At 39.7% G+C, this 22,408-nt stretch overlaps 1 protein-coding gene across 3 annotated transcripts in view; it reads left to right on the top strand.

Moving 5' to 3' along the window:
- The window catches only part of LOC149812950 (DNA topoisomerase, type IA, core), a 101,050-nt gene that overhangs the window by 9,639 nt on the left and 69,003 nt on the right, over window positions 1-22,408 (top strand). For 2 of the 3 annotated variants that reach the window (XR_016428229.1, XM_089991319.1), the window contains exons 3-5: window positions 9,701-9,790; window positions 14,103-14,757; window positions 18,595-18,681. Coding sequence is in view for 2 of the 3 variants with exons in the window: in XM_089991319.1 (XP_089847445.1) it covers window positions 9,701-9,790; window positions 14,103-14,757; window positions 18,595-18,681 (832 nt within the window). In the remaining variant the exon portion in view is untranslated. The remainder of the gene's footprint in view (window positions 1-9,700; window positions 9,791-14,102; window positions 14,758-18,594; window positions 18,682-22,408) is intronic. The other variant, XM_089991320.1, reaches the window with a different exon arrangement.

The raw sequence follows: 22,408 nt of genomic DNA, 5'->3' as shown, positions 1-22,408 counted from the left end.
GATTCTAGACGTTCTTCTAGGTGAGACTTCAGAGTATTTTTGTAATGCACATGGAAGATTTTGCTCTCTACGTCTTGAATATTGTAGACTAACATCCCTATGGATTTGCTCTTTATTATCATCATTTTCAACAACAATAGGACTTTGATCATTGTCAATGTCACATCCAACATCACATTCATTGGATTTTGAAGTTGGATCAATTAAAAACGAGTATTCAGTGACATCCTTGGATTTTTCAAATTCAAAGAAGCTTTCTTTTTCCAAAAAAGATACATTTCTTGACACATATAATTTGTCATTTTGAAAATTGAAACACCTGTAGCCTTTTTGATTATCAGCATATCCTAAAAAGGCACATAGGATTGCACGAGGAGAGAATTTGTCATTTCTGTTGGTGAAAACAAAACATTTGCATCCAAAGACTCTTAATCTAGAATAATCTGGAGTTAAATTAACAAGCTTTTCTATTGGAGTTGTATTCTTTAATGAGGAAGATGACATCCTATTAATAAGGTAGGTGGCAGTTAGGACCGCTTCAGCCCAAAAACTTTTTGTAACTTGATTTGCAATTAGCAATGTCCTAGTAGTTTCCATAATGTGCCGATGTTTGCGTTCGGCTAGGCCATTCTGTTGTGGAGTGTGTGGACATGATCTTTGATTGTAATACCATGTAAATTGAGATAGTCTTTGAATTCGTTGGACATAAATTCTCCCCCTGAATCAGTGCGAAAAACAGAAATATCATTTTGAAACTTATTTTTAACCATTTTATGAAATATTTGGAAGTTAGCAAAGACATCAGATTTATACAACAAACAACAACAACTACGCCTTCATCCCAAAACAATTGGGGTCAGCGATATGAACCAAAAAAGAAATTCATTTTGGGTCTTCCACATGAATCCTTTTCCTCCAATCATTTCTATCCAACGCCATGTCCTCGGTGAGGTTCAAAGCATTCATATCCTTTCCTATCATCTCCATCCAAGTCTTCCTAGGCCTACCCCGACCTCTTTTAACTAATATATTTTCCCATTTCTCCAACCTTCTAACTAGAGCATCATTAGGCCTTCGCCGAATATGTCCAAACCACCGTAAACGATTCTCTCGCATCTTATTTTCAATGGGTGCAACACCTACCTTCTTACGTATCTCTTCGTTCCGAATCTTATCTTTTATTGTATTTCCACACATCCATCTAAGCATCCGCATCTCAGCTACACTCATTTTTTGAATATGATGTCTCTTGGCAGCCCAACATTCCGTACCATATAGTAAAGCGGGTCTAATAGTCGTCCTATAAAACTTTCCCTTCAACCGCAATGGCATTCTACGATCGCACAACACTCCAGTAGCACTTTTCCATTTCATCCACCCAACCTTTATCCTATGATTTACATCTCCATCAATTTCTCCATACTTTTGAATGATGGATCCCAAATATTTGAAATAATCATTCACCGGTATATCTTGCTCACCAAGCTTCACTACACTCCCATCACTACTTCGTTGCTTACTAAACCGACATTCCATATATTCAGTCTTACTCTTACTCAACTTAAAACCTCTAGCTTCCAATGTCTGTCTCCATAATTCTAACTTAGCATTAACCCCAGCTCTAGACTCATCAATCAAAACAATATCATCAGCAAACAACATACACCACGGTACATTTTCTTGAATTGATCTCGTAAGCTCATCCATCACTATCGCAAATAGGAAAGGGCTTAAAGCAGATCCTTGATGTAACCCAACCGTTATCGGAAAATTGGTTGTCACCCCTCCACAAGTGCGGACATTGGTTACTACTCCTTCATACATATCTTTAATTATACTAATGTACTTGAGAGAAACACCTTTCTTCATCATTGTCCACCAGAGAACGTCCCTAGGTACTCTATCGTATGCCTTCTCTAAATCAATAAAAACCATATGCAAATCTTTGTTCCTCTCTCTATATCTTTCAATAAGTTGTCTAAGAAGATGTATAGCTTCCATAGTTGATCTTCCAGGCATAAAACCAAATTGATTCTCCGATATCATGACAACCTTCATCAACCTAGACTCAATCACCCTCTCCCAAAGTTTCATAGTATGACTCATGAGTTTTATACCACGATAGTTTGTGCAATCTTGTATATCACCCTTATTCTTATATAAAGGCACCAAAGTACTCTTCCTCCACTCATTAGGCATCTTATTTGTTCGCCAAATCAAGTTAAAAAGATTTGTCAACCATTCTAAACCTTTCTCTCCCAAGCATTTCCAAGCCTCGATAGGTATACCATCTGGGCCAACTGCCCTTCTTGATTTCATTTTCTTCAAAGCCTCTGCAATTTCTTTCTTTTGAATCTTGCGCATGAAGTCACGATTTATCTCATGAAAAGGAATGGAGAAGTCTCCAAGATCTTGAGCATGACTATCATTAAATAGCTTATCAAAATAATCTTTCCATCTCTCCTTAATCTCCTCATCTTTGACTAAAACCCTTTGCGTTTCATCTTTGATACATCTAACCATACCCAAATCCTTCGATTTCCTATCTCTCATCTTTGCAAGCCTATAAATATCCTTCTCGCCTTCTTTGGTATCCAACTTGTCATAAACCTCCTTATATACCTTAGCCCTCGCGTTTCGAACAACTTTTTTAGCTTCCTTCTTTGCTATCATATACTTCTCCAAATTCTCATTATCACGACTCTTACTTAGATTTCTATAACACTCTCTTTTAACCTTAATAGCTAATTTGACATCCTCGTTCCACCATGATGTATCCTTACCTAGTGGTGCACCGCCTTTAGACTCACCCAATACCTCCTTAGCTACTTTTCTCATACCACCCGCTATCTTATTCCACATTGATTCTGAATCCTCCTCGAGACACCAATCAACTTCCTTAACTACCTGCTCTACAAACATTCCTTGTTTAGCTCCTTTCAGTGCCCACCACTTAATTCTAGGATCTATCCTATGTCTATCCCTTTTGCGGCATTGTCTAATTCTAAGATCTAAAATTAAGACTCTATGTTGTGTAGCTACACTTTCTCCTGGTATAACCTTACAATCGATGCAACAACCCCTATCTCTCTTTCTAAGTAGGAAAAAATCTATCTGACTCGTATTAACCCCACTTTTAAATGTTACTAGGTGAGACTCCCTCTTCCTAAACCAAGTGTTTGCTAAGATCATATCATAGGACAAACAAAAATCTAAAATCCTTTCTCCACTTTCATTTCTTTCTCCTATACCATAGCCTCCATGGATATTCTCAAATCCATCCCTACTAATGCCTACATGTCCATTAAGGTCACCGCCGATGAAAAGCTTTTCTCCATAAGATGTCTCTTGTACTACTCCATCTAAATCTTTCCAAAATTGATGCTTAATGGAATCATCTAAACGTACTTGAGGTGCATAAACACTAATAATATTAATAATATCCGTACCTAATACTAATTTAATAAGTAAAATTCTATCACCCTTCCTACGGACCTCAACTACATTATCTATAAACTGACGACTCATAACAATCCCTACTCCATTCCTATTCCTATTTATTCCTGTATACCAAATCTTATATCCCCAAGGTTCTATCACTTTAGCTTTCTCACCTACCCATTTGGTCTCTTGAAGACATAAAATATCAATCTTTCTCCTACACATAACATCTACTAACTCTACCAACTTACCAGTTAAAGACCCTATGTTCCAAGTGGCTAACCTAATTTTATGGTCTTGGACTAACTTCTTTACCCCCACCCGTCCAACAAAGTGAGGGAACCCTTGCCTATTTGACACCACACCCGGGCGCCGGTGTGACGCGTCGCTTCTGGGCGACGACCTAGCAACCCTTGCATATTTATCACTGCCTCCGGGCCTAGAGAGTACAGCGCGTCGCTCAGTAGGGAACGCCCCAACGAAATTCTCATATTGGTTCATTTTCATAGGATATGACAAAGTTTTTATGCTGGCTGTCACAGGCCTACCGCAACCCTCCTCCTTTATCCGGGCTTGGGACCGGCAGTGTATAACTAAACATAAAGACATCAGATTTATGTTTAAGAAAATAAATCCAAGTATGTCTAGAAAAGTCATCAACAAAAATGACATAATATGTATAACCACCTTTGGAAATAACTGGTGCGGGGCCCCAAACATCCGAATGTATTAACTCAAGTGGTCGTGAGGAAACAAAAGTTCTACTAAGAAATGGTAACCTTTTCATTTTGCCAAGAATGCAGTCTTTACAAGAAAAATTTTTAGAATTACAAAATTTTTCCAAACTTGGAAAATATTGAATTTTAGATATATGAGGATGGCCAAGCCTTTTGTGCCATAAATCCAATTCTAATTTCTGAATATTATAACAAAATGCATTCTTGGGTAATTCCAAAAAGTCCATGTAATAAAGTCCTCATTCTCTATGGCCTTCCCCAATCAGCTTCCCTGACTGGCGATCCTGTACCCAACAACCATGAGAAGAGAAGGAGATATTACATCCATAATCAGATATTTGCGAGACAGATAAGAGATTCAAATTAAGTTTAGGGATACATCTAACTTCTGGGATAAAAAATCTTTTGGATTTTTGAAGATTTTCAAAACATCATATTCCTTTTACTTCAAGAGATGTGCTATCGGCTGTAAAAACCTTTGACACACTTGAGTTATTTTTAAGACATTCAGATAGACTATTAACATTTGGGGTCATATGAAAAGAAACACCAGAATCTAAAAGCTAAGGAAAGTTACCTGGACCGTAAAAAGATGCAACTGCCGCTCCAGTTGAGGCTTCGGTTGAGGAGGATACCCCTTTGAGAAGAGGTTGAAGGATTTCCATCAGTTGAGCAATAGACACAGGTGCATCTTGATCTTTTGACTCAGATGCAACAGATGCAACTCATTTTTCTTCTCTTCTTTTTAACTTTGGACATTGAGGCCTATAGTGCCCCGGTTCATGACAATGATGACAAATAACTTTTCTTTTATCAAAGTCGCCGTTTTGCCTTCCAAAATAAGGCGACTTGTAAGTACGAGTATGATTCTTCGGTCTAGATACAGCTAAAACGGAGTCATCATCAACTTTTGGAGTACTTTTTCTAAGTCTATTTTCCTCCATAGTGAGCTCCTCTAGAGTATCAACAATAGAAGAAATTTTTCCACGATGTAAAAGGGCCGATTTGGTGGATTCAAACTCCGGCCTTAGACCATTCACAAATTGATAGAAATGTTCCATATCGAGTTGCTTTTGGCGAAGCTCGATGTTTTCGACACAATGCCATTTGGGCTCAAGAAGAGCCAACTCTTCCCAAAGTTCGGACAACTCATTATAATATTCTCGAATAGTTTTATCTTTTTGAGTCATTGTCCGAACTTTATTTTGTAAATTGCATACATGTGCAATATCTTTAAGGGAATACATGTTTTTGAGGTATTCCCAAGCTTTATCGGCATGCTCAAACTTAGCTAGACTAGAGCATTTTTTAATGTCTATGCTATTGATGAGCCATGACATAATTTTTGCATGCCCTATCCTCCATTCTTTCCATTTCTTTTCATAAGTGGCTAACGCCTTACTCTTCTCTTCTTCCGTTAGAGGAACCTCTTTATCACCCTCTTTCTTGGTAAGAGATAGTTTAGGTTCCAAATCGGAACCATCCATTATACCCCATAAACCTTTTCCCCAAATGTGGTGCTTCATAATCGAAGCCCACATTACATAGTTAGTATCATTTAACTTCATAGGAATGATGGTGATCTTATCATTGTCATCCATCTTTTACAAGGGTAAGAGAGGAATAAATAGGAGGAGAGAGAGAAAAAAATAAAAAGAAAAGAAAAAGAGTAGACAAAGGAATAAGAGAGGATACAAAACCAAAATTTTTTGTAGCACAAGTTCGCCTTTCTTCAAACAAATCTTCTTGAGCCAAGAACAAGGTGATGAAACACCTTTTGTAAATGTGGCACGGAAATCGAGGCGGAAGCACTTCAAGATCTAAGGATTTCATAGCTCTGATACCATGTAATGAAATGGTGGTCTTCAACAAATGCACAAATAACTCACAAACAAGTGTCTATTGGAGACACTACAAGCATGACCCTTGAAAGGGTATAAAAGGAAGAACACTTGAAAAATAAATAATACTTTATTCATGAACAAAATGCTTAAGAAGCATGGTTATTTACATTGAAGGGGTTCACCCCTATATATACAAAAAGTGGAAGAGAGAGGAGAGCTCATTTTGAGCTCTCCAAAAGAGACGTTGGATTCCAACGTCTCTTAATATAGCTGTTGGACTACAGTCCAACAACATTTATTATTATAGCTGTTGGACTATAGTCTAACATCATTTATTATGCACAGTCAAGTTCCAACAAGAACTTGACTGGATCAAATATCTAGTTTCTATTGAACTAGATGCTAAAAAAGAAAATAAAGAAAAATAGAAAAAGAAAATAATAAAAGAAAATATAATAATATTAAATAATATATATATATATATATATATATATATATATATATATTACAGTTTACATTTTAACAGAACCATTGTCAGGATGATGGCTATTGTTATGCCCTGGTGGCAAAGCCCTTGATGAGTTCTTCAGTGTCCATTCCCGCGGACATTGCCCCTCTTATAGAGGAGTTCCGCGACATTATGCCGGATGACCTACCTGATGGATTACCTTCGACAAGGGTAGTCCAACATGCCATTGACTTTGTGTTGGGGTCGAGTCTACCCAACCTCTCCGCATATCGCATGAACCCCTCCGAGCATACCGAGTTATTAAGACAGGTTCAAGAGTTACTGCAGAAGGGTTTCATTCGCGAAAGTGTTAGCCCTTGTGCAGTACCCGCCTTACTCACTCCTAAGAAAGATGGGTCCATGCGCATGTGTGTTGATAGTCGTGCGATCAATCGCATCACGGTCAAATACCGTTTTCCCATCCTTCGTTTGGATGATATGTTTGATATGTTATTTGATGCCTCCATTTTCTCTAAAATAGATTTAAAAAGCGGGTATCATCGGATTCGTATACGGGAGGGGGATGAGTGGAAAATGGCATTCAAGACACGTGATGGGGTATATGAGTGGTTAGTCATGTCGTTTGAGTTATCTAATGCCCCAAGTACCTTCATGAACATGATGACCCAAGTCTTGCGTCTGTGTATCGGTAAGTTTGTTGTTGTCTACTTTGATGATATTTTGATTTATAGTTCATCTTTGTCCGATCATTTGAGTCACCTGCGTCAAGTATTGAAAATTTTGAGGAAAGAAAAATTGTATGCCAATGCGAAAAAGTGTGAGTTTATGACATCCAGTGTCGTGTTCTTAGGTTTTATTATGTCATCTGATGGAGTCAAGGCAGATCCCGCAAAAGTTCGTGCGATTGTCGATTGGCCTACCCCAAAGACTATAGGAGAGAGACGTAGTTTCCACGGGTTAGCCACTTTTTACCAACGTTTCATGAGAAATTTTAGCACCCTCATGGCCCCATCACGGAGTGCCTAAAGGGCACTAGCTTTCATTGGACGCCCGCGGCTGGAAGAGCCTTTACGATCATCAAAGAAAGAATGACTAGTGCCCCTATCTTAGCTCTCCCTGATTTCAGTGCAGTCTTTGAGGTTGAGTGTGATGGCTCTAAAGTGGGAAATGGTGTCGTATTGAGTCAGAATCGCCGCCCCGTTGCTTTCTTTAGTGAGAAGCATACTCAGGCCAGGTGCCAGTATTCCACTTATGATGTTGAGTTTTATGTCGTTGTACAAGCCCTTCGTTGTTGGAGGCATTATCTCATTTATAAGGAGTTTGTCTTATACACGGATCATGAGGCATTGAAGTACTTGAATAGTCAGAAGAAGCTAAGTGCTCGTCATGCCAAGTGGGTCAGCTTCCTGCAAGAGTACACTTTCACAATTCGTCATCAATCGGGTACTCTGAACAAAGTGGTTGACGCCCTTAGTAGAAAAAACAGCCTTCTGATGACTATGTCAGTGCGGGTTATTGGGTTCGAGCAGTGCAAGGAGTTATACCCGACGAATCCTGACTTCCAACAAGTCTGGGAAGAGTGCATCTCTTCAGATCACCTCGACGACCACCATTTTAGTATTCATAATGGTTACCTATTTCGTGGGAACAAGTTATGTGTGCCTGATTTTTTCCTTAGGCTTCAGTTGATTTCCGAGTTACATGAGGGAGGGTTAGCTGGACATTTTTGACATGATAAGACGTTCGCCTTATTAGATGAATGATACTTTTGGCCCAAAATGCGCAAAGACGTGGTTAAGTTCATTAAGGGTGTCATGTGTGTCAAGTGTCTAAGGGTCATTGTCAGAATAGTGGTCTGTATATCTCGTTACCCATCCCTGAGCGATCGTGGGAGCACGTATCCATGGACTTTATCGTAGGTCTTCCCAGAACTCAACGTCGTTTTGATTCAATTCTAGTCGTTGTTGACCGTTTCTCCAAAATGGCTATTTTCGTCCCGTGTAAGCGAACCACTGACGCCTCATTAGTAGCTTCCTATTACTTCAAGGACGTCGCCCGTTTCCATGGTTTACCCCGCACTATCATCTCTGATCGTGACACGCGTTTTATGAGCTATTTTTGGAAATCATTATGGGCTTTATTGAAGACCAAGCTTCAGTTCAGTAGTGCATATCAACCCCAAACAGATGGCTAAACCGAAGTTGTCAATCGCACCTTAGGAAACCTGTTACGGAGTCTAGTGGGGGTGAATGTCAAAACTTGTGACCTCGTATTGCCTCAAGCCGAGTTCGCATATAACAATTCCATTAACCGTTCTACAGGTAAATCCCCTTTCCAAGTGGTGTATGGTCGGTCGCCCACCCATGTCGTTGACCTAGCCCCTGTGTCCGATCTCCCAGCTCCGGCTCCAGACGCATTTGATGCCGTCGAATATATGCATGACATCCACAGACAGGTCCGCGCCAAACTTGTGGAAAGCTACGAGGCCTACAAAGCTTTCGTAGATCAAAGTCATTCTGATGTCCAGTTTCAAGTTGGTCAACTCGTCTGGGTTTACTTGCATCCCGAGCGCTTTCCAGTAGGCACCTATAACAAATTGAGTCCTAAGAAGTATGGTCTTTTTAAGATCATTCGACGATTAGGTTCGAATGCCTACCTCCTTCAGCTGCTCGACGATTGACATATTTTCCCTATTTTCAACGTGACTGATATATATGGTTACTGTGGAAACAACAAGTCGTCCGAGTCGATTTCTTCCCAACCAGGGGAGAATGATGCAGGGCAGGACCCGATTGGATCCATCGTGCCACCCGATCCGCCACAAAGGGCATATGACCGGACTCACGTGTCCGACCCCATTGCAGGTACGGCGCCGCGACGCAGGGACGTACCCCTGCGCACCTACTCCAGGCGTGGTACGGTTCGAACATCACAGGGCCAGCAGCCGATTGAAGCTGACCCAGATTGCGGGTCAGGTCTAGGGCTGGACCCGCGACCCGGGTCCAGCATCAGTCTTTAAAAGACCCTCTCCTAGGGTTTCGTGAGACAGAGAATATGAACGACTCAGCAGCCTTTTCCTTTTTTCTTTAGTTTTGACATTGCTTGTTCTGTTTTCTCCATTTCCTTTCAGTTAATCGTTGTTGCTTTATGCCTTTACTGTTCCTTGTTTCCCTTGTATTGCTGGAACCTTATTGAAAATAAAAAAACAGCAGAAGCCCCACCGATTCCAGGTGGGTATCGAGTCTTTCTCCCCAAGAGCGCTGCATCAAGATGCTTACATATTCCACAACAATGAGTAGGTATAATCCTATTGATTCCTGACTAGCAGAGTATATCAATTAGACTTGAGTTATCAGAAAATGTTTGATGCATGATTATGGGATCTCATATCAAGTTTGGGCATCTTTTTTTTGGACTTTGTTTGGGAAGAGCCAATCCACCTCATTATGTTTTGTCTTTTGGTGGTACACATGATCTCCAACTGCATGTAAGTGCCGCTTTGTGGTTATAATATCAAGCCTTTTTTTTCTCTCGGTTGGGGGGAGCAATGTTGTAAAAAAACGTATCGTAACCTGTATCTGCCAGGCCCAAAATAAGATATGTACCATATCGTCTTGTGAAAAATCATATGTTTTAAATACAAAATCCCCCAAAAAAAAAGACAGGAAAAATTCAGAAAAATTCATAACACAAGAAACAAGGATGAATTGCATAAGATAAAACTATAATATCACATATCAAAACATTTATGCACTATGTCACTAGGTGCGGGAGCGGATGCGGCACTTAAAAAAACTTTGGGTGTGGGGGTGCGGGGAGGATATATATATATATATATAAATATATATATTGTAATAGTTTTAAGCTAACACTATGTGTATTTGTGTGCATTTATGTATTTATATATATAATATAGATAAAAGTGGACTTGATTAGGGTTAACTGAATCTACTTTTGGATAGAAATGGACTTCAGTGTGGTTGACTTCACCTAACACAAAGGAAGCTGTGTCCAAGTGTCACACCCACCTGGTTACGGGTGTGACGCGGGTACGGTGCCCTATTAGAAGAGTCCGTGTGACATAGTTTATGTACTATGAATGTCATGCATAAAACATTGAACATTCAATAATCAATATAATATGCTATAAATGGCATGCATATCTCACAAGAAACATGCAAACTATGAAATAATAGGCATATTAAACAATGAAACTAGGCTAATAAGTCACAATATTCATAATAGCGTGTGTTTAGATAAACAAAAACAATATCACAAAGTGTTTTCAATATTAAAAAAATTTACATAACCAATTTTTTTCAAAATTTAAACATGAATGAACTAGATAATGTCAATCATGATTATCATCATCTCCTTATTTTTTCCCAGAAATCTCCCCAAATCACTCTTATGCTTGTTAGGAATGAGTATGAACCATGGTTGGATTTCTTGGCGAGTCAACTTGTGACTCGGCTGAGTCGTCTCGGATCAGAGCCTTCTCGATTAAAAAAAGAGGGTAAACTCGTTTTAATCCAAAAATTGCCCGATTTGCCTGTGAAACCGGCAGGCTCGTCCGAATCACGAGTCAACTCGTGACTTGCTGAGTTCATAGCCAAAAAAAGCTGATTCAACTTTACATAAAAGGTTGAGAAAAAAAGTTGAAAAGGGGTAGGGTCTCACCTCTCGGCCCTCATCTTTACTCAACCCTGTCTCTGGCTCTCTCCCTCAAGTGTTGAACCCGCTGCTGCGGGTGGGATTTTCTGGCGAGTTGACGCCCAAGCGAGCAGATGAAGGTGGCACTCAAGGCAGGTTGGTTGTAGGCATCTCTCTCTCTCTCTCTCTCCCCAGTTCCCACTAACATAACCCCTCTTTAATCAGGAGCAACTTGTTGATTCTCCGTTTGTTTTCCCTTCTCCTCCTCCTTTGGTTGGCGTTAGGGATGTTGATGATGTGGTTAACGAGCAGATTCCTCGTTGCTGGCCTTCTCTTCGCTGTTGCCGATGAGTCAGGGCTTCCTATGGCGTTGACGTTGCAACAGGCTTTTTTGGTGCACGAAGGCGAGCGCTTGGAGGCGGCCAGAGCGAGGGACATGGAGCAACACTGCCGGATTCTGCAGAACGCCATCGAGTTCAATGTCAATGGCTCCATTGATTCGCTCGCCGTTGGGTACGACCGGTGTCAGAATCCTCGGTTTGGTTTTAGGGGAATTGTATGGCGAAGCGATCTTTGGATCCAACAAACACCCTACTCGTGCCATTTTGTGCTACAAAAATGGGTATCAGCTTTCAAAATTCTGATTCTTTTCTGGATCTCTTAACTTGAATGTATATCTAACCCCAATCTAATCCCATGTTTTTTTGAATCAATGGTGGTTTCATGGAAGGTTCTAATCCCATGAGTTTGGATGGATCTATGTCCATATAAAAAAAGGTGTAAATCCCAAATTCCGTTGATGCTAAGGTTTCTGTTCTACTGAGGAGTATTTTTTGTGGCAATTATGGGCTAAGCTTTACTTACTCCTGAATTAGCTTCTAATCACATTAGTTTCCTAACTAACTAATCCATAACATTTGGGAGTCCATAAACATTCTCTCTCTCTCTCTCTCCTCATCACAAATGATTAAAACCTCATCATCATGCCTTATCCCAACTATATGGGGTAATGATCAAAACCTATTTTAATTTAATCATGTCCCATCCGAACATGTAGGCCCCTGTTGAATTTTGATCTAAGTTTATTTCAATTTTTAAACCCAGTGATCCAGATGATTTCAGAAGTGAGCCTAGCATGTGAGCATCCTTCCAATGTTGAATCTATCTTTCTTAATGAATTTAGGCATCTTTTTCTCAAAATATTTTTCATGTCATTTGATTCATGGTTTTTGAAGGTGACTTATAGAATAACGCTTGCAATTTGCTGCATTTTGGGACTCTGTTTGCTTTTGTCCAGTTGCATTAGATTTTTTTCCCATTAAATTTTGTTTCTTTGCTCATGCATAGGCATATCTTGGTGGTTATTCCCTTCCTAAGTAATCATTAAATACCTCAAAAAGATAGCTGTTGCTCTTATAGATTGAAGAATTTGGTGGCTGCAATTAGATAAAAGATGTGTATGTTCAACTTATGGGCTTATAATGTTATATGATTCACACTAAAAATTATATCTAATCAGTTGTTTTCAGTCCGTAAGTGTTAATAGCTTTGTAATATTGGTGATCTCAGGTGGACATGTATGTGTACATATGCATGCATGTGCTGTATGTCTATGCATGTGTACTTATGCCATTCAGACTAGTCATTGATTATAAGTGGATATTTCCTTCTGTTTGGTGGTTCAGATTTAATTGGGTCCGGGTCTGGCTATCCTGATTGCAGTGGATTTTTTCATAGTTCTGTAGGGACTTCTAGTTGACTCTTTCTTGGGTTACTTCCTCTTTAATAAATATAGGCTTTTCTTATTACTTCTGAGGAAATAGTAATGAGTGATCCACCTTGTCCAAATGATACTTTTGATTGTGAACCTTAGTTTTCTTATGTTGAAACTTGAAAATTGCAGTGTCAATTTCCTTATGCCGCTTCTGCATATGCTATGCTACTGGAAGATCTTCAAAACATTTATTGTTCTCTACTATGTCACAGGGATTCGGCTAGCAGGGTGCCACACCCGCGTCGACGCGACGCGACGCGGGTGCGGTCAACCCGACCCTGGGTGCAGTCAACACACCCAGGCTCATTTTGGTCCAATTTTTCGGACTTAAAAAAAAATTTTGCCAAGATTTTTTTTTAATATATGTCACAGGGATTCTCCAACTAGGTGCCACACCGCACCCGATGCGGTCAACCTGACCCTGGGTGCAGTCAACGCACCCAGGGTCATTTATGTCCAACTTTTGGATTATATATATATATTTGCCGCACCCCCGCACCCGGGTTTTTTGGAAGTGCCGCATCCCCGCACCCGCACCCATGTGACATAGGTTCTCTAAGTTTTCCTCATATTCCAGCATGAACATGATTGAGCATATGCATGGTGATTGAGGAATTTCTGATTAACATGTTTTGAGATTACAAGTCGCTTTTGCTCTTTGTCTTTATGATTCAGGTCCTTCATATTTTATATCACCTTGACATTCACTCATCATCTTTTATTGAGTTTGAGTACTGATCTTATGCATCATTCCTGTATATTTTCATTTCTTGTTTGAGTCACTGACCATAGCTGCTGCAGGTGGTTATTTTATTAAAGAATTGGCTTTCCTGATGCATGGTTCAATATTTGTACTGTTTCATATCTGGTTGTAATAAGTTCACTTCTTTTTTCTTTTGCTTTTCATTTTGGTTTGTTCAGAATGCCTAATGCATGGCTGGAGAAGGTAAATCGGATCACCTTGTTAATTTTTTCAGGTGTTAAATAGTGCCAGAAAGAATAGAATATAACTTCTGATTTGCACAATGATTAATCTAGATAATTGACAATTCATATATATTCTTTTATGCCAACCTGACTTTATATTATTCTGATTGGTTGAATATATATTCATGTATGTAATACAATCCTTGGCATCTCAAGTGCTTTTTCTTTTTCCCTTTTGGATCATGTGTTTCTATCAGAGCAGTGAATCTTATCCTTGCAACGGATCCTGATCGTGAAGGAGAAGCGATTGCTTGGCATATTGCTGAAATGTTGCGCCAACAGGATGCTTTACATGAAAATATTAGAGTAGCAAGAGTTGTCTTTTATGAGATAACTGAGTCAGCCATTAGAGCTGCTCTGCAGGCACCCAGAGATATACGCACTAGCTTGGTCAATGCTTATCTTGCACGCAGTGCTCTTGATTACTTGATTGGCTTCAACATTTCACCTATTTTATGGAGGAAGTTACCTGGGTGCCAATCAGCTGGTAGAGTTCAATCTGCTGCATTGGCTCTTGTCTGTGAAAGAGAGACAGAAATTGACCAATTTAAATCAGATGAGTACTGGACAATTGAAGCTGAGTCATGTCCCGTTAAAATACCTTCATTAAATAAAGCTGCTTCTGTTGAGGCACGCTTAACACACTTTGATTCAAAGAAACTGGAAAAATTTTCTATAAGCTCTCAAGAAGAGGGAGACAGCATAGTGCAGAAGGTTTTGTCCTCTAACTTCAGTGTTGCTGGCGTTAATATTGGTAAAATGCATAAAGCCTCTTCTGCACCATATATAACATCCACGCTTCAGCAAGATGCTGCAAATAGACTCTCATTTTCTGCAGCATACACGATGAAGGTCTGATTTGCTCCTGACATTTTGTTCTGTTCCTGTTAGAATTTGCATGTTCTGCAGAATATGTATTTGTTAACACCTAAAACTAGTTTTGAATCTTGGCGTGCCTTATATGAAGTTGTGCATGACGTGGAAATTCTCAGTGCTGACCATAATTGCATCTTCTTCTTCATATATTCTTACCTTTTCAGCTATGAGGTCTGGTAATCTTTATTGAGAGATGATATTTACTGTTGAGGGGCTGAGGGTGTCTTTTAAGACCTGAACTTTGAATCAATGCTTTTCCTCTAGAACTTGCATCTGATGTTTGACCCTAGGAAACAAACCTTGAATCTGGTTGGGTACCCTTGAGTGTTTTTTATTGCTTTTCGAAATACATATAATTCTTTATTCATAAGCTTTTCTTTTTTTCCGGATTTTTTGTTTGCCAATTGAACATGCTAGCTGGGCCCATTCCCATGAGTATTATATGAGCGTATATAGTTTTTTAAAAGAAAAAAGTTTGCTTAGTTAATCTTGGATGTAATAGTTGTATCATAATTGGTAAAGTATGACAACTTTGACTCTTTTTACTTGTGAAATTTAAAATACTTTTTTATTCACTCCTGAAATGCCTTCTAATCATGCTTTCTACTTCACATGGACCTAAAAGGTACTTGTTTCTCTCTTTTGCTTCCTGCAACGCTTCTTGATTATGATTTCCTCTTTGCCAATCTTGCTTAAGAGTTAAGACTGTCTTATGTTGCATGGCATTTGCTATTCAAAGTAAAGTTCTCTGCATGTCTTGCACTGGATCGATACTTCAATAACCAGGTCATAATGATGTGAATGGACTAATAGGGCAAATAAAATTGGATGCCATAAGTTTAGAATCTCAGCCATCAAGAAATGGGCAGGTTGTAACCTGTCACATGGGTGCGGGTGCGGGGGTGCGGCACTTTCAAAAACCTTGGGTGTGGGGGTACGACAAAAAAAAATATAATATAATTTTTAAGTTTTATCAGTTAACAACATTAACACTAATGAAATAAAAAACAATTATTACAATATCATCAAATCAATTCATCATGCATGCAATAAATCAAATTAACAATCTACAGTTCTATTCTTCATCATAAAAACTAACACCACAATTAAATCAGGTAAAATCCCCAACTCAACAACTACAACAAAAACAAGCAACAATATGCTGTATCAGGTAAAAGCCCCAACAAAGTATAAATGAAATAGAGAATAACACCACGCACAAGCAGCCAACACTAAAAAATGGATGGTAATCCAACTAAAAAACATTGACTTAGCCGAAAGAATAGCATTAAAACATGAAGAAATACAGTACCGATGCTAAATCAATAAGCACACTGCCCAAACTCAACACAAAGAGGTTCGTGCCCAATATAGCCTGAAACTAGGCTACCGCCTGCAAGAACCCTCTCAAAAACACATTAAATCTCACCCAAAGTGTCAAATCTGTTTACGCAAACAATTTTCTCACACTTCTATATAAAAAATGACCTGAATGATGCTATTCTCTCAACCAAAAACACTGAAAATTGATATTTCTTGAATCTTGTCAAGGACGTTTCTACAATCCAGCAATCCTTGGGAAATTCACCAAAAATCCAGTACTTTTCCAAATCACCTGAAACTTGGTTAAAAAATCTTCTAAAAACACAAACTAGTGAATCCCCCACTCAAAACCCTCAAAACTGACATGACTGTACCACTGGACTCCTCTTGTGATGACGTCAACACAGTGATGACATCAACGCAACACTGGCACGAAGGCCGCGCAACTGCGAAGCATCATCCATCGATTTCGACATTGAAAATATCAGTGTAGGAAGGAGAGCTGTTTCGACTCCCCACTTGAGCCAACACATACCGAACATCCGAAAGCCCACATAGCGGCAAGGGAACCAACAACGATAGAACCCTGCAGTGTGGCCTGCCAAACCGCATGTCCAAGCCCTCTGGCAAGATGCACAAGGAACCTTGCAATTGAGCCGTTAGCACCGAATAGGGACACGATTCCGCTGCGACAAAGGTAAAGCAAACACAGAGACCCCAAAAAGCACAAGCCGTGTGCAGAAAGCCCCGACATTCTAAGAGAGAGAGAGGAAAGACGAAGAGGAGAGAAGGAGAGCAGAGGGAGTTGGAGAGGAGAGCAGAGGGAGTCGGGGGCATACCTGGAGCGGTCCGTGGCAGAGCGGTCGGCGACGGTGGCGTCGGGGTCGGCTGAGAGCAGAGGGAGTCAGAGAGGAGATGAAGGGAGGATTAGGGCAATTTTTTTTGCCTTAATCCTCCCCTCTGCAGCCCATTTCATCGGGCAGATTTTTTTTAATAAAAAAACTGGACCAAAATGACCCTGGGTGTGTTGACCACACCCATAATCGGGTTGACCGCACCTGCACGTGCACCCGCATCGCGTCGACACGGGTGCGGCACCTGGTTGGCCGAATCCCTGTGACATAGGTTGCAACAAGGAAAAATCAATATTTTGAGACAAGTCAAAATGCCCTTCAAAAACTTCATAGATCAGACTGCCTGGAACAAGGCAGAAAAGAGTGTAGGATACATTATATGAGTGAAAATGTTCACACTTTACTTTCAAATAATGCAGGAAACCTCCCAAAATGGAAAAGAGAGTTGGAAAAGGAAAATAAACCTAAGATAATGTAACCTTAGGCAGCAATCTGAGGAGCAAACAGAAAAGATCACTTGAAGATGAAAAAGAAAGCAGAAACCTCAGGCTAATCTTTATCTTGTCACTTGCTCTAATGTGGTGAACACAAAATAACCATGCTGCTTGGGCTTTGAATGGTTTCATAACTCTTCTAATTTACAGAATTTCTCATTGGAAGGGGGAGGTCTTACTTCACATGATTGGGTCTGGAGGTTAATCATGGATCTTACTTTTGATATCCAGCATTTTCTGGAACCCCAAATTTTGGACATGCCAACTCAAAGTCCAGATTGGCTTGTTTAGAGCTAATAGTCAAATTTACCTTAATAGATGACTTCGGTTTCTTTTGGGCTTTCCCTCATTTTGTGTTCATTGTTAATTTGGTTCTGATTCTTTCTTTGTTATGTATTCATGCCTTCTTTTGATTATGCTTTCTATTAAAACAGTTTTCTCATAAGTCATAACTGTGCCTTCTTGTGTGTTATCTGATATCAGGTGATAAGACATACAACATTAACTTTAGTGCATGCATTGTTGTCCATCACACTAAAACTTCAAATGTTTGGATATCTTTTCCACAAACTGCTTATTGCCATTTTATTGTTCTATTCCCATGCACGTTCTTAAATGATACTGGAAATGAATACTGTCTGCAGTTATGGAACATACTGTGATCTTATTTAGTAGGATTCATGGTCATCAAATGGGTCAAATTTGCTTGCTTAGAGGCTTGAACATTTATCCAAAACTTGGTGTGCTAATGTTGCATACAAGTTGTCACATGGATATTCCATTTCATCTAATATTAACTTATGCACCACTAGAGAGAAATCCAGGACATACCTTTTATTATGGGACTAATGACTAAAGATGTTTCTACTGTCATTTCTTTTTTGAATCTAATGTTTTTGATCCTCTAACATGATTGTACACAGAAATGGGAATCTTCTGCATTATCTCCTAGAGATAAATTCATTCCATTAACTGTTAAATAAGCCTATTGGTATTTATCCACTCCTTTATAAATTAAAAAATAAGTGCTAAGAGATTACTAAATTAGAAAGTGGCTAAGTTTCAGTTTGCTCCTTGTCATTGCAACTTACTATTGCAATGTATATGTTTAGGCTCTCTTATCTTGCATTGCTTGATTACAGCTGGCCCAAAAGCTTTACGAGGGAGTCAATTTAGTGAATGACGAAGTGACTGGACTGATAACATACATCCGGACTGATGGATTTCATGTTGGTATCTTTGTTCTTGAACTCTTTCCCAGTAACTTGGTTGTAACTAAAACAATAAGAATTACTTTTGTGTTATTAATCTAAGTTGGTATCTACTTAATAATTCTGCTGATGGATATATGCTAGATTTCTTGGTTGATATCTTTTGCTACAGACTCAAAGAGAGTTTCATGTTTCTAGTTTAAACTGTTTTATTTAACTTTGGATTAATTTGCTAGAATTGTAATATTGCATAATCCTTTCAATCAAATTCTCTTATGACTATACACATTAAATTTTGATTTATGTTTCATGTATCTCAATGCGGCAATTTTTATATATCCATCTTGTCTCTGCTCGCGGTCCCAAGCATGAAGAGCATGAGTGGGTGAGCTCTACCTCTTCCTCGCACCTCCTATGGTATCTCAATTTGGAGCGACGCACTCTCGGGTGAGGGGGCTGAAGCGCAGGATCTACGGCCCTCTCTTCTTGTTTCTTCTGTGTCCGGTATCTAGCCCTAAGAAGTGTCATGAGCTTAAAAGTGAAGGCCCCTGACGATGCCTCGGTTGATCCTAACACCGAAAGGAGGCCTTTCAAGCATACAAGCAAACTCTCAACACATGCGCAGGAGCAGAAGCAAAAGTACGCACATGCACAAACACATAGACAGAGCAAGGAGGTATGAAGGCATAATTTTCTTTATAGAAATTGTAAGAGAGTACATAAAGAGAGATAGAGAGGGGAAAGGGGCCCATTACCGAAGTATACGGGGGTTCTTAGGCCAAAGGCCATTTACAAGCATTGGAGAGTGCTAAAGAGGTATACACATCAAATGCAAAAAGTGAAAAACATAGCGGTCTCAAACATGCTCTCGCTCCTAAGCTGGCGCCATCATCGACATCAGTCGTTCATGGTAATCCTCCACAAGTTAATGATGATGCAACATATGGGAAGCTTTCTCCCAGTTGGCTTCACTCTTTGGTAGATCTTTCCACTGCACAAGATATTTATTTACTTCATTGATGTAGTTGTTGGAGTTGTTGAGGATGACTTTTGGTTCTTTGCTTGGGATGATGTCTGTTGATGGCATGCACTGCGGGATGGGAGCATGCTGAGGGATGCTCCGTTGAGGATCTCATTCATCTTCATGGAACGACTTTAGGTTGAACACATACAAGGCTGGATGCACTTGAAAATTTGTTGGTAAGTTCAACTTATATGCCAAGTTCCCAACCTGCTTCATGATGGTGAAAGGGCCATCATATTTGCGAATGAGGCCTCTGTGGTGACCTCGAAAGATAGCTGTGCGCTCAGGGAAGAGCTTCACTAACACTATCTCCAATGTGAAACTTTGTTGGCTGACGCTTCTTGTCCGCCCATTTCTTTATGTGGTTTGTCGCCTTGTTCAGATATGCCTTTGCCAATTCGCTCTGATTTGCTAGTTTATGATAAACTGGTATGCATAAGGCACTTTGGCACGTCCTTGAGCTGTGAGTGTGGAGTTTGCAGCTGTTGTCCTGTTGCAACTTCAAATGGACTATGGCAGAATGACTCACTCTTCTGGAGGTTATAGCAGATTGGGCGACATCAAACAAATCTACCCAATCTCTATGGTTGGCACTAACAAAGTGCCAAAGATACTCCTCTAGCATGCCATTAATCTCCTCTGTCTGTCCATCGATTTGGGGATGAAAACTTGTGTTGAAATGCAAGTCCCTCTCCATCAAGTGAAATGCATCTCACCAAAACTTCCCAGTGAAGCCTCTCAGTTGCTCACATTAATGGCAACACACAATACCTATATCATGCTTCGAGATCCCATCTTCGCCCCACCAAAATTGGTAGGCTGTCTTGCTGCCACCATAACATAGTCACCAGAGGAATAGGATTGAAGAGATTTCACCTTAGTCTCCTCAACACTGATTTCAGATAAAGCCTGGGTGACTTGAGGAAGGAATGTTCTACGAATAACAACACTTTTGATATTATCAAACTCTGAGCGCAATCCCATAAGGAACTCAATTACTTTTACTGTTTCCTTGGATTGCATTTATGCCTCCGTACAAGTCTTGCAATCCCTGCAGGCTAATGAATCCCATAGCAGCTGCATCTTAGAATGATACTCCTCAACTTATTTGTCTCCCTTTTTAATGCTTTCAATTCCTGCATTAACTGATACTGCCTTGCCCAGTTCTTCTGCTTGTACACTTGCTTGAGATAACCCCAAGCATTCTTAACTTCAACAAACTTAGAGATGTTCATGACAATTCTTGGTTCTACAGAGCCAAGAATCCATGCCATAACCTTCGCATTGTTTATCTTCAATTCTTTGATGACATTTCCATAATTTATATCTCCATGTTTGGGCTTCACTGAAGTCCCATCAAGAAAACCTCATAGCCCTTTGCCATCAACAATGGCTAGCATAAAGAGTAATTGGTTTCATCAAACTTAACTGTAGCCAACTAAATAGTGTCACTCTTCTCCATTTCAATCCAACCCCCAAACTACAATACTTAATGTTCCTTCATATAAACAATACACCAAGGGAAAATATGTAGAATATATCTAAAACCCAACACACGATTGTAATGAATAAACAAGTGCACAAATACAATGCCACAATGCGTCTACAAAGGTGCACACTCACAAGAACAAGAGCTACTAATGAGCCAAATAGAAAGAGCCACTAAGGGCTAATCACGCAAACTCTAAAAAGACAACAAGAACATAAAAAATAATAAGGATTTTATTGAACAATGCTTGGCAGCAAGCCTGAATAATACAAAGAGAGGGAGTGCCTTTATATAGGCTCTCCCATGCATAAAGGGCTGTTGGGCCAGCCGCAATGGCTAGATTCCTAGCCGTTGGGGCTGGTCCAACAACCAGTTAGACCCGCTCCCAATCAGTTGTCAGCTGACAGCTGCAGCTAGTCAGCTGTCAGCCGTCAGAATCAAAACAAAAAAAATCATTAGTTGCTAGTGGACTGAATCTTATTACAATATGAAATGACTGAAATACCCTTGATGGGAATTTCAATTTAGATACATAGTGAACTATATATATGCATATATATACATGTATATATACAAAATACAAATGACATATACACAATACATTTTAACACCCCCGAAAGTTTGTCAATAAGTGAATAAAATCGCAGTGACGGAAGCGCCTTGGTGAAGAAGTCTGCTAGTTGATACTCAGAAGTAACATATGATAGGGTGATGATCTGCCTCAAAAATTCTTCACAAACACAATGATAATCCATTTCTATATGTTTGGTTCTTTCATGAAATGTATGGTTGCCAGCTATGCATATTGCACGCTTGTTATCAGAACACAGTCTGAAGGGTGTCTGAAGATGAACACTCATGTCTTTAAGTAATCTTCACAACCAAACGATCTTTGATGTTGTAACCATTGCACGGTACTCGGCCCCAGTGGATGATAATGATACTTTTTCTTGTTTTTTGCACTTCCACGACACTTGAGAATCACTTACAAAAATATAAAAAGCAGTAGTTGAGCGTGTATCATTTGAATCTCCTTCCCAATCTAAGTCAGAATAAGCAATCAACTCAAGAGAGGAAGAGGAGAATAGCAAAAAACCTCTAGAGGTAGGGGTTTGTAGATATCTAACAATTCCCATCACAATTCTCATGCGAACTGTGGCAGGAGAATGTTGGGATTGGCTAGCAGTATGAACCATGGTTGCCAGTTGAGGAAGCGATACGGGAAGCGGGAA

Source organism: Nuphar pumila, chromosome 16 (assembly GCF_984573655.1).
Source record: "Nuphar pumila chromosome 16, dmNupPumi1.hap1.1, whole genome shotgun sequence".
Classification (NCBI taxonomy): Eukaryota; Viridiplantae; Streptophyta; class Magnoliopsida; order Nymphaeales; family Nymphaeaceae; genus Nuphar; species Nuphar pumila.
This window is presented reverse-complemented; position numbering and strand designations above follow the sequence as displayed.